General features: G+C 51.4%; 9 protein-coding genes across 9 annotated transcripts; 5 read left to right on the forward strand and 4 right to left on the reverse strand.

The window, feature by feature from the left end:
- Positions 1–2: 2 nt before the first annotated feature.
- EDD37DRAFT_617400 (phosphodiesterase/alkaline phosphatase D precursor) lies at positions 3–2,931 on the reverse strand. The gene is made up of 6 exons (XM_062815725.1): positions 2,274–2,931; positions 2,157–2,225; positions 1,422–1,986; positions 1,221–1,368; positions 1,093–1,166; positions 3–1,037 (listed from the first exon to the last, which is right to left on the reverse strand). Exons 1-6 carry the CDS (start codon positions 2,496–2,498, stop codon positions 187–189), a joined length of 1,932 nt encoding a protein of 643 aa, XP_062675465.1. The 5' UTR covers positions 2,499–2,931; the 3' UTR covers positions 3–186.
- A 1,048-nt stretch (positions 2,932–3,979) lies between these two features.
- EDD37DRAFT_59553 (uncharacterized protein) lies at positions 3,980–4,901 on the forward strand. Its single transcript, XM_062814576.1, has 2 exons — positions 3,980–4,376; positions 4,531–4,901. Exons 1-2 carry the CDS (start codon positions 4,025–4,027, stop codon positions 4,770–4,772), a joined length of 594 nt encoding a protein of 197 aa, XP_062675466.1. The 5' UTR covers positions 3,980–4,024; the 3' UTR covers positions 4,773–4,901.
- A 959-nt stretch (positions 4,902–5,860) lies between these two features.
- On the forward strand, positions 5,861–7,834 carry EDD37DRAFT_655500 (serine/threonine kinase 16; the record flags this gene model as incomplete). The annotated part of the gene is made up of 6 exons (XM_062818765.1): positions 5,861–5,882; positions 5,936–6,162; positions 6,224–6,341; positions 6,403–7,063; positions 7,119–7,533; positions 7,613–7,834. 6 exons carry the CDS (start codon positions 5,861–5,863, stop codon positions 7,832–7,834), a joined length of 1,665 nt encoding a protein of 554 aa, XP_062675467.1.
- Positions 7,835–8,063: 229 nt separating this feature from the next.
- Positions 8,064–9,320, reverse strand: EDD37DRAFT_617405 (flavin reductase). Its single transcript, XM_062815726.1, has one exon. It carries the CDS (start codon positions 9,056–9,058, stop codon positions 8,366–8,368), a length of 693 nt encoding a protein of 230 aa, XP_062675468.1. The 5' UTR covers positions 9,059–9,320; the 3' UTR covers positions 8,064–8,365.
- A 171-nt stretch (positions 9,321–9,491) lies between these two features.
- EDD37DRAFT_617407 (uncharacterized protein) lies at positions 9,492–11,384 on the forward strand. The gene is made up of 2 exons (XM_062815727.1): positions 9,492–9,863; positions 9,921–11,384. Exons 1-2 carry the CDS (start codon positions 9,630–9,632, stop codon positions 11,235–11,237), a joined length of 1,551 nt encoding a protein of 516 aa, XP_062675469.1. The 5' UTR covers positions 9,492–9,629; the 3' UTR covers positions 11,238–11,384.
- A 50-nt stretch (positions 11,385–11,434) lies between these two features.
- Positions 11,435–13,672, forward strand: EDD37DRAFT_617408 (protein arginine N-methyltransferase 3). The gene is made up of 2 exons (XM_062815728.1): positions 11,435–11,800; positions 11,860–13,672. The coding sequence occupies exons 1-2, from the start codon at positions 11,575–11,577 to the stop codon at positions 13,257–13,259; spliced, it is 1,626 nt and encodes a 541-aa protein (XP_062675470.1). The 5' UTR covers positions 11,435–11,574; the 3' UTR covers positions 13,260–13,672.
- Positions 13,646–15,200, forward strand: EDD37DRAFT_617410 (uncharacterized protein). Its single transcript, XM_062815729.1, has 2 exons — positions 13,646–13,748; positions 13,796–15,200. Exon 2 carries the CDS (start codon positions 13,836–13,838, stop codon positions 14,766–14,768), a length of 933 nt encoding a protein of 310 aa, XP_062675471.1. The 5' UTR covers positions 13,646–13,748; positions 13,796–13,835; the 3' UTR covers positions 14,769–15,200.
- On the reverse strand, positions 15,201–15,432 carry EDD37DRAFT_617411 (uncharacterized protein; the record flags this gene model as incomplete). Its single annotated transcript, XM_062815730.1, has 1 exon — positions 15,201–15,432. The coding sequence occupies exon 1, from the start codon at positions 15,412–15,414 to the stop codon at positions 15,202–15,204; it is 213 nt and encodes a 70-aa protein (XP_062675472.1). The 5' UTR covers positions 15,415–15,432.
- Positions 15,433–15,843: 411 nt separating this feature from the next.
- On the reverse strand, positions 15,844–16,800 carry EDD37DRAFT_661514 (uncharacterized protein; the record flags this gene model as incomplete). Its single annotated transcript, XM_062819140.1, has 4 exons — positions 15,844–16,247; positions 16,293–16,477; positions 16,545–16,606; positions 16,660–16,800. Coding segments are annotated over 4 exons (792 nt in total), but the record flags the coding sequence as incomplete, so codon positions are not given.
- Positions 16,801–17,497: the final 697 nt, after the last annotated feature.

A 17,497-nucleotide genomic window follows, 5' to 3' on the forward strand; every position in this document is an offset into this window, starting at 1 on the left:
AGGAGATCGAGTCTGGGAATGTGTTACAGAATCGGGTTCTACTGTGGTGGCTAAGGATCGATTACCAATTGAGCTAAGCCCGGAGGCTGTTACGGCATGTACTGCAGTCAGTACCTATCTTCATCTTTCATTTTATCATCATTACATGTACTCGTTCGTTTTTGCCGCACCGATCGTTGTCTCCAATCAATATGTCAAGTTGCCTCCGTAGGGACCTTGTCCGTAGCCGAATGTTTCGAGGTTGGACACGAAATATTGGCCAGTGAGAGTGTTGTTGGTGATGTTGGTCATGACGGTCTGACCATTCTTGAGAGCACCGGACTCGACGATACCGCCACCAACAGGTCTCTGAAGAGCGTTGGCATTGATAGGGACGGTGAAGTTAGCGATGGAGATCTCGTAGGGAACGCGCTGGACAAGCGTTGGAGTACCAAAGTATTTGGCTTGAACGGCCTTGGTGCTGACTTCAAGCTCATAGTAGCCACGGAAGTATACGTCTTGCCACTGAAGCTCGGGGTTGGCGTGGACGAGCCAGTTGGAATAGTTGTTGGCCGTGGCCTGAGTAATGTTCTGGCCGTAAGGGCATGGTGACGAGACAGCAGAGCCGGCAAACTCGACACCGATAGAGCCCGCGCCGGTGGTTGGGTCATAAGACTCGTTGTCCAACCAAATCAGGTCAGACACCCACGACATGTGGGAGTCACCGGACAAAACGATGTTGTTGGTGATGTTGTTGTTGTAGAGATGCTGGAAGGTTCGGTTTCGGTTTGCCTGATAACCATCCCATGCATCGTAGTCAAGAGGATCGGCGTTGCCATAGGCAAGGGACTCGTTCTGACGAGAGAAGACAGTCTGGGAGCCGATGACACGCCAGGTGGCACCTCGCTGTTGCGATTCAGACAGTTGATTGTAGAACCAGTTCTCCTGGCGACTGCCCATCATCGAACGTCCAGCGTCGTTGGAAATCTGGTGGATGTAGTCGGTGTTCCAGTACAGATCGGTGATAGAACGGTCGTAGTTACGAGTGTCCAGCATGACTGTAATAGCTTGTTAGTGGTCACTCTGTCGTAGACAAGCCACGTGAGAACCTACTCAAGTCAAACAGAGTACCGATGGAGAAGGATCTCCAAACTCGGAGGTTGTCGTCCATATCGACTTGTCGGATCCTGTCGATCAAGTGTCAGCGTCCCGCACGATAGATTGAGGTACGGGTCACTCACGGCATCCACTCGAAATAAGCTCTGACAGCGTTCATCTTGCGCTGGTCGAAGGAGATATATTCACCACCATACTCGATATCATACTGGATAAAAGAGGCTTCGGTGTTGTTCTGATCTGCAACACCATCACGGTACGCGTTGTCCGCGACTGTATGTCATTGTCAGATGCAGGCTCAAGAAATAGCTGAGGTGCAAACTCGCCTTCATGATCATCCCAGACCGGGATCCATGCAAAGTTCTGGAAGCTGGCAATGGAGTCGGGATCGATACGGTAGCTGTTGTGCCTTGTACGGTAATCAAGCAGCGATCGAATTTCGGCATTGGGCTTGGGAATACGGCCAATTGACCAACCCCAACCGTAGGCACCCTCAGCATATTCGTAGATGAAATCACCCAAGTGGATGACGAAGTCCACGGACTGCTTGCGAGCAGGGTTGCCAAAGGAGGTGAAGAAACCGAAGTTGTAGTTGGAGCAAGAATAGACGGCCAAGTTGACAGCAGCAACTGGGTCGTTCGGGTTGGGAGTGGTCTTGGTCTTACCAATTGGGCTGGAGTTTGTGGAGTTGCACACGGTGAATTGGTAGTAGTATTGTGTGAAGGCTGACAGACCAGTGGCCTCGACCTTGACCGTATAATCAATGTCAGATGAGGTGTAGGCAGTACCCTTGGAAACAACGTTCTTCAAGCCCGCATCGGTCGCAACAGCGTAGGTGACGCAGATAGGAGCAACAGAGACCGCAACGTATGATGCGGTCTCATGGTTGAACTGTGAGAATGACAAGTCAGTATAATCCAAGCATTCCAGAACTCCATGATCGAACAGGGTTGTCGCAGGCATGTCCTCGTCCTGAGTCCAAACGGCGACTGTGGCATAGTCTCGTCGAGCGGTTCGAGTCAGGCTAAACAGCCCCTCGACCGACACACTGGGTGACTCACATATGGAACAGTACCCTCAACGGTTATGTTGCTTGGGTCATCAGCAATTTGCGGAGCAATTCTAGTCCACTGCTTCCGTTAGTTGTCTCTTGCTAGTAGAACGTTTGTTTCATTTACCAGAATGACGGAGTTCGGGTATGGGTCACCAGAGGCAACACTGTGAGTAAAGTTGAGCTGGGAAGGGTCGAAGCGTTTGCTGAGGTCGCTACGGCGGACGACCTTGTGGATAGCAATACCCATGAAAGGGTGATGCTCCGAAGGACTTCGGTAGTTCAAGTTGGCGGTCCATTTGGCTGCCGCGGCCGTCGCAAAGGACAAAAGAGCAAGAGCCTGGACCTTCATCTTGACAGGAGGTTACAGTTGCAAGTTGGCTACCTACACAACAAGAGGAGAGAAGGAGTCGGGCATGGGAGGGCGCAGCCATGTTTGCTTTTTGTAGCTGTGAGATTTTGGGAAAGCTGCAGGTCGCCATGCTTTCTCGACCCGCTCGAAGCTGTCGCGAAAGCTTCGCAGTGCTTCGCTAAAAGCTTAGGATCGCATAGCTGCAACGAGGATCTTGCTGTGTTGCCCAATAGTGGTATACTCATTAGGCATGCCAAGGGAACCCGATGGTACCTGGTCAATGTTGTCCAAAGAAACAGAAACGTGGATTGGTGGCAGGCAGAAAGATAACGGTGCGGGGAGGAAGAGGATGCAGCTTGTAGCTCCAAAAGAGGAGCTATCGATGTTGATCGAGTACACAGAATGACGGCATTATCATGCACCTAGACTTTCGACCAAACAAAGTCGCCGCAGGGTTAGCACCACCGTGCACCGGGTTCCTTCGGCTCTGCGCTCTGACGGGCTGAGTGCCGGGAACAGGGTACTGACAGGGGCATGTGCGTGGACGTGCTGCATGCCTGTGTTACAAATCGCTGTTCGTTGATCGTCCAGATTTTGTGCTCTCAGAGTGGCTTGCACCAGGACGCTTGATCGGGCAGGTATAATCGCCTAGACCTTTCACTAACGGAGAACGTGCGCTTCGCAAAGACCATGTTCTTGGGACCTCGCGGCCCTGTCCAAGTCTCGAAGGACGGTTCTGCCGAAAGCAGCAAAGCATTCCACACTATGTTGATAGCGTCAACTTAAGAGCTGATGTCCTTTCTGGCGATATTCGGACAATCCTATCTGTTTTCCTGTTGTAGAATAGTTGCCTCGGCTCCTTGTCAACGGGTACGATAGGCAGATAACGAAAAGGATAAATCAAGATACCAAGCCAACGCCGGTTGTGCGACGACGGGTTACGTCGAGCCATTGTAGGCGGAAATCAGCCATATCAGGGCTGTGAGGAGACGCAGCGTCTCTTTCCTCGATGCCACGTGCAGGAGGACCTTTGCGTTGGGTGCATCTAGGCATCACGGGCTGGCAATCTGGGACATGATTTTTGTAGAGGCGACCCCGCCATCCAAGTTCAGCTATCGCTGTTATCGCAGGAGGCAATACGCCGTATTGATAGTCTGATTTCTGTTGGATGCCGGAAAGTGAAGAAGTCTTTGTGTATGGCACAATGTATGACGTGGTAAAGCGCAAAGTCGGGAGGACTTTCCTTGTGCAATGAGTTGATATGTGCCTCTCGCTGACTGACGGGATGGTAGCGGATCGATCTAAATGACAGCACTGTCATCGTCCTCCATATCCAGGCTTCCCGATATCAGGGCACGTCCAATAAGTGACTCGTTTGTCGAAGCGAAAGAGCAGCAAGTGACGGGGGCTTTTTCCGGGGCTGACATCTCTCCACAACGGTGTCGGCCTCGGCGGTAAGAACACGTCGCATTCTCGTTAATGATTCGGGAGATTGTCTTCATTCCTGCGTCTGACATACCGTGAGAATGCTTTCTTTTTTGGTCAAACCTCCACAACGTACTCGAGTTGCCCATTTGAACAAGATCGCGTTTGATGATGGTCGGTCTTGCATTGAGTTCAAAGCGCCTTCCGATCAGTACTTGGTCATTAATCGACTTCCACCGGCGCCACAGGAGGAAGCTTCGACTGATAAGCATGGCATTGAGGGCCCCAGTTCACCCAATTGTGCTTTGAACCCTCCATTACACTGGCACTCCAGGCAGGACGAATTCTTCCACGTCCTTCACGGCAAGGCAGCTTTTTACCTGGAAGATCGAAAACATATTGCTACAGCTGGAGAGGTAGTTGAGATTCCTGGTGGAGTGTACCACACCTTCCGTAATGCTAGCCCCAAAGATGATTTAGTGGTCGAGTTCGTCCTGGAGCCCCGCCACAAGGAGAGAGACGAGGAGTTCTTCAGTGCGTTCTTGGCTTTTTATACTGTTCAGCAGCAATAATGACAATCACTAATGCACACGTTTCGGCTTTCCAGGGAACACGCAGACGTATCGAGACGATTGCCGAAAGGCGGGGATCCCGCGCAACCTGTGTCAGGTTCTAATGTTCAACTATAGGGCCAACGTCGTCCTTGCATTACCAGGTCCAAAGTTCATCGCAAAGCCATTGGGATTATTGCTCAATTTCTTCGCCGCCTGGGCGGGCACAGTGATATTTGGTTTCAGAGACTCATATCCAGAGTACTTTGATCGGCAACGACCTTCCTCGCGCCCATGATGCATTGAGATGCCATAGGTCGACACTCCGGAAGACTTGCCTCGGTCCTCACAATCAAGGGCTTTTGCAGCCGTGCATGACTATTGTCTAAGAGCATGTGGCGACACCTGGCTTTGATAGTGCAGGGTAGTGCTTGCGGATTTCTCACTTATATCCCCGAACACGAATGAACCGTCATATTCGTTTCCCTACAAAGACTACCAAATAGTTAGGATATCTCCTGCTTTCGGGACTTGGCCGCGCCCCTACGCCGGCGGTATGGTTCTGGACAGTCTGGACCACGTTTACGGGATTCACCCATTATTGGTAGGTATCCAAGCGGCAGATCGATGGCGAGAAGGTACCGGACCGATGGAGCCAATGTTTTGTGAGGGTCTGGGCGCCAACAACAAGACGAAACACCAACCCCTGCTTGATGGGGTGAAGCGAGACTGCGCTTTTCTCACGCGAGGTTAGCTGACATCACGGATACAGTAGTGTCGACTTCCAAGGCCTTTTCCCTTTGATGCTACCAGTACAGGCTCAAAGAGAGCTGTAAGGCCTCCGATTCCACGGATTGTCACGGATACTGGCACTGTTGCCCTCAAGTGGGTGTGATAAACTCTCCTTCTGTGGGGTAATCAAACTCAGCTTTTTACCCATGCAACGTGACTGCGTCTTGCAGAGCCATCAACTGGGAAAGAGTCTGATAGGCGACAGTTCTTATGACGGCAATTTTTTCCCTAAGCAACTGCCGGCCAAGTCGCGCCTAGTCTTGCTTCAGTAAACAGGGGGAGATGGGGCATCTCCGTAATGGGCGCTCCAAGACCCCATGGGGCAACACAATTGGAGAAGCGCCCTATCTCGACCTCAAGACTGGATCTTAAAGTTCCTCACATTCGACCAGGAAGTTGAGAAGATAGCCAACAAGCGTTGATGCGGGGAGCGACACTACTCGGACAAGGCCTGGAAGTTTCAACTTAAAAGGAGCTTTGCCGTCTCTCGACACAAGGCGCGCTTCGGTTCTTCTTACAGCACTTGTGACTAACGTCCTCAGGACCAACTCAACAGCCCTAGCATTTCGCTCAGCTCCCACAATCGTTTCCAAGATGGGGCTCGGCGTTCAAGAAGGCAAGACACACGCTCTTAGACTGTCAATCGGGCATGGACTGACCTTAACGCAGACAAGAAGCTGGACCACGTCCCTGGAACGGTACTGCTCAACGACGAGGCAGCGCACTCAGAGGCCATCACCGAGGGCCTGAAGCACGGCAAGGGTCGTGATGCCCATATTGTCCTCTCACCCCAGCCTAGCGAAGACCCCAATGATCCTCTCAATTGGCCACTGTGGAAGAAAGAGGTCATCACCGCCATTTTGTGTCTCGGCGCCATGCTTAATGCCGGAACCAATGTTAGTCGAAGGCCTTTGCTATGTTGGCATACCCGTCGCAGACATGGCTGACTATCATAAGGGCCCATTCCTGAATGCCTCGTATTTCGAGATTGCGGAACAAATTAAAACTCCATTGACAACGGCCGTACTCGTGTCAGGTTATAACCTCCTCGCAGCGGGTTGCTCCGGTCCTTTTGGTACGTCCATCAAGGAATATCTATCCACTCACAGTGATGATACTTACTGATCATCGATTAGTCTGTGCGTTCAGCCGCAAATATGGCAAACGACCCGTCTTCCTGGTTTCGACGCTCTTCGACATTATCGGCACCGCAATCGGCGAGGCGAACGTTAGCTACAAGTATCTGCTTGCCGCTCGTATTGTTCAAGGCTTCTCGACATCAGCTTTCGAATCTCTTATTGTCTCCACCGTTGGTGATATGTATTTTGTGCACCAGCGAGGTCTCCGCATTTCTCTCATCAATTTCATCCTGAACGCCGCATCCAGTCTCGCATCAATCATCTGTGGCCAAGTCTATCAGAGCCTTGGCTATCTCTGGCTATTCCACATGTTTCAGATATTCTTGGTGCTCCAATTTGTCCTCATGTTCCTCTTCTGCCCGGAAACGACATATATTCGAGATGTTCGCTACGAAACGGATCTTACGCGAAACAGGGACGAGAAATTGACAGAGCTGGCAACCATTGAGCACTCACATAAGGAACACGTCGCCGAGCCAGGGGCTACGGCGGACCAGACGATCGTTCCCAAGAAGAAAACGTTCGTCCAAGAACTTGCGGTCTGGACGGGCGTCTATTCGCCCGACAACGTCTTCAAGTACCTTCTTGGGCCTTTCCTTACCTTGCTCAACCCTGCTGCTTGTTATGCTGTCATCGCTTCTGGCCTCTTGAACAGCTGGTACGTGTGATACTGCTCGGTTAGGATCATCAAAACTTGCTAATTCACATACTAGGTACGTTGGTTCGGCGATCATTCTGTCGGGCGTCTTCTCCGGCAAGCCGTGGGTTTATAACGCCGCCGAAATTGGCTACCTCGGTGCAGGCCCCTTTCTTGGTGGCCTCGTGGGCTCCCTCGTCACCGGATTTTTCGGCGATCATGTCATCAAGTACATCACCAAGAAGAACAAGGGCACATACGAGCCTGAATTCCGCTTGGTCTTCATGCTCCCAGCGTGCATTGGCTGTGGTATAGGCATGTTTTTCTTCGGTTACACCATGCAAAAGGGCTCTCCGTCAGAATTGTGTGCGTTTTTCCAGGGCGTCATGATGTTCGGCGTCCTGATTGGTATCTTTTCATCCCTGTCGTACGGTCTTGATTCTTTCCGAAACCAGAGTAACGAGATCTTCGTCATGAACATGCTCTTTAAGGTAAGCACCTACTTCGGAGGCTGCAAACCCTCCAGTCGATGGAGAGAAACAACGCTAACATGAGATGTGACTTTACCAGAACTTCATGTTTTATGGCCTGTCGAACTTTGCAAACAACTGGGTCGCCGCGGACGGTCCTTCACAGATTATGTATGTCTTCGGTGGAACCTCGGTCTTCCTGTGTCTCATGGCCGTTCCGGTGTATATTTACGGCAAACGAATGAGGAGTTGGTGGGCTAGGCACGATTTGTTCAAAACCTTGAAGATGGAGACCCACGGGCCTGTCAGCGAAATGGGATAAGATGCATGCCTCGACACCGGAGAACCCTGTGGACATGTTGATACACAGTAGGCGTGCTGAAGACGGTCAAAGTCTTGATTCTAGGACATCATGCCGTGCTGGTTGTGGTGAGCAGCTTCAAAGATGGCCGCGCCTCAATGTTCTTAGATATTGTTTCCAGATCAACAATTGCGAGATTATTGGCCGTCAATGAAAGAACTGAAAGGCATCACACCTGTCCAGAGCGACTGTATCACTTGTCCGTTGTCATGCTGATCAGTCTGCAAAATGCTCAATTAGTGCGACGCGTGCCCATTGTGCACTACAGAAGTGCCGGATTGCCGCAACACTCATAGCCTCAACCAACCAACAGCAACTTGATGTCCTCTCACTCACATCATGTCTACAAGATGCAATGCTCGTATAATCTAACCATATCTGTCGATATCTCAACCCGCACTCCTCCAAAAATGGTTTGATGTTGATTCGCATGTTTATCATATCATACCAATGGAGAGAAATGCGCTCGAGTCCACCACCCGACGTCCAAAATCAATTCGACACAACGACCGCCTTATTATCAAAGTCCTTGGTCGCAGTAGCATCGAGCATGAACCTGGCAACGCTGCTCGCACTAACGCTGGGCATGAAGCCGGCACCCTTCCCCTGGGTCCCATGCACTTTGACCGGCGCAACCTCCCCATTCGTCAACATGGCAGGCCTGACCAGGACGAACGGCACATTCCCGTTCTTCCTGATCGTCTGATCCACGAGGTTTTGGTCCTCTAGCGTCTGAGCCATGTTTGAATGCCGCATGATAAACCGCATGAGGAAATTGAGCTGTGCGAATGAATCGCCCGCGCCGAATAGAGACATGAGCACTATCTTCTGTACGGTGACGGAGTCTCGGACTGCTTGACACGCCGCCAACACTGCCCTGGCTGATGCGTCCATGAAGCGGGGTGGTGATGTGGCTGCTGCCCAGGGGTTGCCCGATGTCCGGGTTTGGCCTAAAGTGCTGATGATCACGACTGGGTTGGATGGCTTCAAGCTTCGTAGTGCTGTCTCCACGTCTAATGCTCTGCATGGGTCTCCTGTTGTGATGGTGAGGTTGTCATGCTGCGGGAGGGTGCTGGTGGGTTTGCGAACAAGGGCCGTGACGGGGTGGCCTCTTTTCAGGGCTTCGTCGACGACTAATTGGCCTGTTCTGCCGGTGGCGCCGATCACGAATATCTGAGGAAGCATTTCTGGGTATTGAGGTGGTAAGCTGGTCGTCTTTACCAAAGTGTGTTGCTTGCGTGACTAGAGTCTCAGCGATGGGTGTGGTTTGCTGGTAGTATTGAGGGATGATAATGCTTCTTGACTGGCGTGCAAGTTCTGTTTCGAGTCTTCTTCACTTGCTCGCTGATGGATATGCTGTACTTGAGAGCCATGATGGACTCCTGGCACTTGAAGCAGATATATATCGTGGAAAAGGAAGAGCATGAGGCCTGACAAGGCTGGATACCCTCGTAACTTTTGTCGTTATGTGACCTTCGGCCTCGTTTATCGGCCTTACGAGTTCCGTTCGCTCGTATTTTCGCTCGTATCGCTTGTAGCGGAGATTAGCTAAGTCGGCCAGAATGTCAACACTGTTATGAGCGACAGTTTGTAACACTTTTCCAACTTTTCTCACCCAATGTGAACTCTTGAACTCATCCACAAATCTGGAATCATCAATAGACCGCAATTTGCTCGTCTGTAACGTCATGCGGTTCGCTTGGAAGCCCGCGGTCCTACGATGCATTTTTCATGACCGAAGCTGGAGCTGACAAACATGCCCGAATCAACCTCCCGCATTTTGTGTCCTCCTCGCATCCTTGCACCCACTAACGTTGTTTGTATAGTGATATACACTGCATCTGTGCCTGCGTTAGTGCCGGTGATAGACCATTCAGAGTTTGCTCACGCCGACATTCAGACCGAGCAGGCCTCGTTCGGATGGCAAGTCGGCAACAATGGGGCGCCTAGCCATAGGGTTTGTCCTTGCGTTGATATACCATATGAGCCCGTATGCTTCTACTTCTCACGAAGCCCTGAAACCACTCGAATCCTAATATAGTACGAGACCCAAGCAAACACCTCCATTGCATCTCGGAGAAGCATCCAAGAGCTACTGCCAACACGACATCGAACCATCAACATGGCCGACGAGGTCGCAATCATTGGCGCTGGCCTCTCCGGCCTGGCCCTTGCCCTCGCCCTGCAACAGCAAGGTATTAAAGCCACGATATACGAGTCACGCCCGGCCCCTCTCAATATCGGAGGCGCCGTTATGCTCTCACCCAATGCTCTCAAGGTACTCGACGCCCTAGGTGTATACCAAGAAGTCCGGTCCAAGGGCTTCAACTTCGAGGAACTCGAGCTGCAAAAAGTCGACGGCGAGCTCCTCGAAACCTACGAGTTCGGTAGTAAACAAAAATACGGATACCCCGGCAATCGCATCTACCGCTTCGAGCTCATCGACATCATACTCTCGAAGATCAAGGCCGAAGGCGTCCCAGTCGTCTTCGGCCGCAAGTATACCCGCGTCGTCGAAGAGACTAATGAGCACGTCATCTGGGAGTGCGCAGACGGAGAGCAACACACAGCATCCTGGCTCGTGGGCGCCGATGGCATCCACTCGACTGTCCGAAAATATCTATACCCAGACCTCGTCCCACGTTTCACACGCATGGCAGGCATCACTGCCGCTGTACCCACCGCGCCAGCCCGACACCATGGCAAACCTATCACCAAGCCTCTGACCATCATCTCCGAAGGCAAGGGGGCATTTGTCGTCGCCCCGCAGAAAGTCGATGGCTCCGAGATGCTGATCGGTAAGCAAAGACGAATCGACGAGCTAGACCGCGAAGGCTGGGACAATTTCTCCGCTGACAGAGAGTCTCTCATAAAATTCATGCAAGAGGATGCCGAAGCCTTTGGTGAAGTCGCGATCACAGCCACACAACACATCGACCCGAAGAAGATGAACGTCTGGCCGTTCTACGTGATTCCCGAACTCGATAAATGGGCATCCGCGAAACGACGGGTCGTCATTCTCGGGGACAGCGCACACGCTATCCCTCCATCGGCTGGGCAGGGCATCAACCAGGCATTCGAAGATGTCTATATCTTCGCCTTACTCCTGGCTGCGGCTAAAGGCGGGAACGTCAAGGTCGAGGACGCATTGGCTTTCTGGCAACGTTACCGACAGGACCGAGTGAAGCGGGTGCTCGACTTGAATAAGCAGATTGATCTGAGGAGGTTGCCCCAGGATCAGCTCACTGGCCTTGCTGCCGAGGGTATCGCTCGGCAACAGTTTGACCTGACTTGGCTTTATGCGCCGGATTTCAAGGCCGATGTGGACAATTGGGTCAAGAGTGTCTCTGTAGAATCGGCATGATGATCTATATCGAGTCTGGAGAATCTCCCTCCCAGTATCACCTTTGAGAGATATATTAATAGCAGGTATGTCCGTACCTAGGTAGCTAATGACATGTCGCATCTACATGCGTCGAATGTCAAAGGCTTGGCGGCATTTGATACGGGGTAAACTTTAAATGATTTTTCACGATTGTAAAGCAGAAAAACTTCCAATATCAACAATCGCTCAGTACGAAAACCAGCGCACTTGAAGACGAATTCATACAAGAGGTTGCCGTTGCTGTATCAGAGGGTTATTCTAGATTCATTTCCCATACTGCTTCCCGCCTTCGCTCTTGGAAAACTAGCTGTGCAATATGGCCTCGAATCACATTGAGCGAGACGACGTCAGTGACTCGTCCTCAGCTTCAGATCCTCTCGACACTAGAAACGACGAGGGATGGGAAGATGTCGAGCCAGATGAGGAGTCAATCACGGTGGTATCGCTATTCGACAAGCGGACCTTCCCCGACGCCGCAAGCATGCTTACCTATTGCCGAGACAACCACGATTTCGACATCTGGCGACTGAGACAACAGTTTGGTACGCTCATCTACCTCTGCTCATAAGTCTGAGGACTGTCAATTCTAACATTCACGTAGTGCTCGACTTCCTCGGTCTCGTCAAACTAGTCAACTACATCCGCTCCGAAGTGAAAGCCGGTAATACCCGGCCAGACATCTCATCCAAGTCCGTCTTTGAGGACGACAAGTACCTCAAGCCAGTACTTCAAGAAGACGCTCTCCTGTTCAGTCTCGACGACGTCTTTGAGGATGACACCGGCGCCGGCGGCGTCACAGCACCAGCCAACGAAGTCGAGCAGCTCCGCGAACAGCTCGAGGCTTTGCAATCCCAGTTCGCCGCGTACCGAGAACAAGTGCAAACCGCACTTCTAGACCGTCTAGACGAATCGACAGCGTCTGACTCAAAGGCCGGCCCTTCGTCGTCAAGCGCATCAACCAGCAAGCAAGCCGCAGAGACCTACGACAAGGACTACTTCCACTCTTACTCGTACAACTCGATTCACGAGATTATGATCAAGGACCGCGTTCGCACCGACGCTTACCGAGACTTCATCTACGACAACAAAGCGCTATTTCAGGACAAAGTCGTTCTAGACGTCGGATGCGGCACAGGCATTCTGTCGATGTTCGCCGCCAAAGCTGGCGCCAAACTCGTCATCGCCGTCGACAACTCGGACATTATCAACAAGACCCGCGAAAACGTTTACAAGAACGGTCTCCAAGATACCGTCAAGTGCTTGCGCGGCAAGATCGAGGAAGTCCCACTTCCTGTGGACAAAGTCGACATCATTGTCAGCGAGTGGATGGGCTACTGTCTTTTGTACGAGTCGATGTTAGATTCCGTCCTGTTCGCGCGTGACAAGTATCTAGCTCCAGATGGGCTTATGGTGCCATCACACTCGACGCTACGGATCGCCCCGCTCGCAGACTCGGACTTGAAGGCCTCACACATCGACTTCTGGCGCGATATATATGGCTTCGACATGACCCCTATGCTGGAAAAGGCGCACGAGGAAGTCATCGCGCGCATATTGGACAAGAACGAGTTAGCGGCCGACAGCGTGCCGTTCCTCGAACTTGATCTGCATACCACCAAAGTCGAAGATTTGACCTTCACCAAGGAATTCAACTTGAAGTGGAACCAGGGTTTCAAAGTTCTGGAAGGATTTGTCGTATGGTTTGACATTATCTTCTCGACTTCGAAGAGCAAGAGCGTCGACGCAAGCATGACAGCTGCTCAAGCGAAAGAGAAAGGCCTCATTGCCTTTTCGACGGGGCCGTTCTCCGATGCAACGCATTGGCAGCAAGGAGTCTTTTTGATCGAGAATCCCGGAGCAGGGGAGGAGGTTCAAGCAGGAGCTGAGGTTGGTGGGCGTATTACATACCTGAAGAAGCAAGGTCAAGAGAGGTCGTTGGATATTGATATCACATGGTCCAATGGGTCTAGTGGAAGAAGTCAGATGTGGGTGCTTGACTGAGGAAGTTGACCTGCTCGAATCCTTGGACAGCATGTAGAGACTCTCAAGAGATGTACTATCGCCACCCTCGTAGGAGTATTTACCGTGGGTTGAGATAGCTAAAGTCCGTACTGGAGGCAACAGCCTGGCCGGATCTTCGGCCCAGAAACCGAATCTCGGCGTTCTCTGCTATCGCCGCCATTAGGCTGTCACCAATTTACTCCTCCAGAGCATTGCGTACTCGTTGGTGCTGCCATTGAGGTCTTGACTGTACCTTTATCTTCGGTGGACCGTGCATTGAACTGCTGCTCCCTGCATATGCAACGTCGTCGGAGTTACCACGTAAACGCCAATCACGTTGCATTAATGGTCGCATGTCGAACTGTGCCTCCGCTGCATTATATGAATATATGAAGCTTGTCGGCATTTGTCCAGTACGCACACCGATACTCAAATATCCAAATAGGTCAGTAACAGACTTAACAGGCAGGTTGACAATCACTGCCCCAGGTTTGTTTCTGCACTTTATCATCCAGAATCGTGTTTACCATTCATAGTCCTCACCATTCGAACACCGCCGAGGGGTACTTTCCAAAAATGGCGTCCACCCAGGAAGAGATGAGAAAGGGAGTGCCTATCGAAATGTACCTGGCTGAATTAAAGCGTGTACCTGCCTCCATCTCGAACCTGCTGTCAGAGTACTCTCATATTCCAATCGACCAGCAAAAGGAACACATCAAGACAATCCGTGACCGGGCATACGAATCTCACCCATACCCTTGTCTCGGGCGCTGGCGGTTCCTCGAGCTCGACCTCGCCGACCACCCACTTTACCACAGCGATATCTTGCCTGCCTTGAAATCGGGCAACAATGGCGGACAGGCACCATGGAAATTCCTCGATCTCGGATGTTGTCTCGCCCAAGATGTGCGAAAGCTTGCCTTCGACGGGGCAGATCTGTCGCGACTATATGGGGCTGATTTGAAACCCGAATTCATCGACATCGGTTATGCATTGTTCCGCGACGAGGACAAACTTCCGCGAGACCATTTCATCGCGCCCGCAGATGTCTTTGACCTTTCTTCGGACACCGAGTTGAGCCGGAAATGCGATGGGACAGTCGGTATCTTGCAGGCTTCCGCAGTATTCCACCTCTTCGATCTCTCGCAACAGAAAATCATGGCCCAGCGATGCCTGAAACTGCTCGATCCGAAGAGGAAAAGGGTCCTGATGTGTGGAAGCCAGGTAGGGAATCTCAAACCCTCAGAGTTTCCTAGGAGATCTGGTGGAGGCACCAGATTTCGGCATAACGAAGACAGCTGGAGAGAAATGTGGAAGGAGGCCATTGTACAAGGCGACTGGAAAGAGAAGATACGGGATGTGGAAGTACATGTGGTCATGGCGGAGCATGTTTGGACTGAGAAGCGCGAAGACGAGATGATGCAGGAGCGCAATAAGCATTTCGGAAGCGTGGAGGAGGGCTTCACATGGATGAGGTGGTGGGTTTGGGTTCACTTTGCGGAGTCGTAGAGGCCGGAACATGGGCTCGAGATGGAAGAGGCGACGCCGTGCGTACCTCTGAATCGGATGTCGATCCGAGGAAAGGGCTTATCAAAAACATCCGACTAGCACGACTTGAAGTGCTGGCTGGTGGGATGTAATGTAGTGACTTTCCATCTTTCGAAACCGGATATGTGGCGGTTTGCTATGCCGTCCGGACGTCCTCTTACCATCACTCTCGTTGATCGGGTAGGAGTGATCGTAAGTCAACAGTGTTAAAGACACACAACTGGCGCCAACGGACAGTGGAACATTCGGTGAAGAGCAGATGATGTTGAGGAGGTGAAGTCGAGCTTGATTGAGTACATCATCGCTTAGTCCGTCAGTAGGGGGCCTAACCCAGGTGACTGGTGACTTCCAATCGAGCACCTTAGTGCAAAACGCCGGCTCGAGTTCGACCCTTCTATTCTTCTTTTTCTACCGACTTCTCTTCATCGTGGATATTTTTTCCCGATTGCCCATGGGAGACCATTCTATCAGCAGTCCTGGCACGATAACGCATGTACAAATACCACAAAGAGAACACGCCGAGCGTCGAAAGGACCACGGCAAGCATAAACACCCACCACAATTTCGGCGCTGAAACAATCACGCCCGAACTGGATATGGCCTGCATTCGAAGCTTTAAGTTAGCTCTGGACTCCCAACGACAAGGCGGCACAAGCCAAAACCGTCTCACCGAGACCAGCGTTGCTGGCAGGAAAAAGAGAGTGACAACCGCAATAGTCCTCATGGCTCCGCTGTCCTGTTGCGCCGTGGCAGCAAGGGAGATACTAGCTTGAGCATCTCGTTGAGCGATGAATCCACGCATCGTGAACATAAAAGGTTAGCAGCTGGTAGTATATTCGTAGGTGATGGCAGCACTTACAACATCAATTTGTATCTGGATGCGTTCGTGCATTTTTTCCCACTCGGCCTGCAAACGCCGGCATGTTGTCACTTGATAGTCCAGGTCCTGCACCACCGCGATTCGCTTCCATTTGGATTCTGGACCCAGCCCACATTCAGTACGCAACTGGTCAATGAGATCAAAGAATTTGTGCAGGAATTGTCCAAACTCCTGTTGGAAGTCGGTGAACCGCCGCAAACTGGACAGTCTCAATCTGCATGAATATACGTCTTTGTTCAGCTGCTCGTACTTCGAAGCGACTATGGTTGAGTTCATGTCTTCCCAGAATCCTGTCTTTTCCTCTGCTTTCCGGATGTCCTCGGCCAGGTAAGTACTGTGGAGGGTAGTTTCAAGCCCAAACATCTCGAGCAGGAACACTAGGAATGATACTGGTGACATTGCGAGATCCTTTTGTCGGCCCTGAAACAAACGTGGCACACGCTTTATCGCACCAACATTGCTATGCAAGATAATTCCAGATACCTCGCTGTTCACAAGGTGGATTCTCAAACAACACGAGAACATCCGCCACTTTGCAACTGGTGTGGCAACTATGAAATCTGTTAATATGTCAGCTAGCTCAACGGACCTGCCGCAAAACCTACATATTGACTCTGGCCGAAGTTGGCCATCTCGCTCTTCGTGATTGATGAATGTCGAGTAATGGCCACCATGGTCGGTCATGGATCTTACGAATATTCGTGGAATCTGCATGTGAGCCAGCAAGTCCAGAAAGACCGCTCGCTCCATCCGTATGGGCAATTCCTCCGCGCCGACACCTTCAATGACCCTGGACCCAGATATCAGTAGCGACTTCAGCAACGTACATGACTTCCACATCCAAGCGAAGTACTTACAAAAGATTTCCATATAGTGTATCCTCAGTCTTGATCCTTGGCTGTTGCTGATCTTTGGACCGCTTTTACATTTCTCAGCGAGGAAACAGGGCAGCCGAAGTTGACATAGGCTCACCAATAGCGTCAGAAGCTCCTGCACCTGCACAGGCTCTACGTGCTCCACGACTGTTTCTGCTTTGGTGCTGTATCGCAGTATTCTCGCTGGCTCCGTGAACTTCAAATCGCTGATGTATATCTCGAAGATGTCGTCGTCCATTGCGACAAGGGAGTGTCGACAGGTAGGGACGAACAATTGGCGTACTGTGGCTCCCGGGTCGCAGGACTGTTCAGGCGCGGTAAATTCTGTTCGTCTCTTACTTGTGTTGAAACAGCTTCATCAAGCTGAGCTGGAAAACAGTGTGGCTTGGACATGGGTGTTGAAGGGATTGGGCATCAACACTTCCACATGACGGTATCACCTACCTTTGTGGCGTTCTGCAAGCCTCACAGGGAGACTGGCGTGTGGCAGTGACTGGGGCACAGCAAATCAGAATGTCATCTGTTCAGGTACCCCGGCATTAACCCTGCCCGAATGAGAAATCGGGTCATTGCTAAGTTCGCGGGGTGCGAAAATATCAAGATCTCCCACCTGGACAGTCGCCGAGTTCGATCGATCACAACCTGAACGCAAGGAACAAAAGTCTTTGTGATGCTCAGCTTTGACAAGGCTGAGTTCTCGCCCGTAATGTTATACCACATTTGTTGACGCTCCATGTCGTAAAACCCACGATAAGGCTGACACGGCAAGATCTAGCCGACGTCCGTGGGACAAGGTCAATTTGTACTTCTTACTCCGTACAATACCGTCTGCCTCATGGTGGGTTGACAACCCGCCTTGTGTTTTGTACAAAATACTATATTAGTAATGCAGTAGGCGATCAGCGTTCAACCTCTCGTAATTGTGCCGAGAAGGT

Source organism: Exophiala viscosa, assembly GCF_022695815.1.
Source record: "Exophiala viscosa unplaced genomic scaffold EDD37scaffold_1, whole genome shotgun sequence".
Taxonomy (NCBI): domain Eukaryota; kingdom Fungi; phylum Ascomycota; class Eurotiomycetes; order Chaetothyriales; family Herpotrichiellaceae; genus Exophiala; species Exophiala viscosa.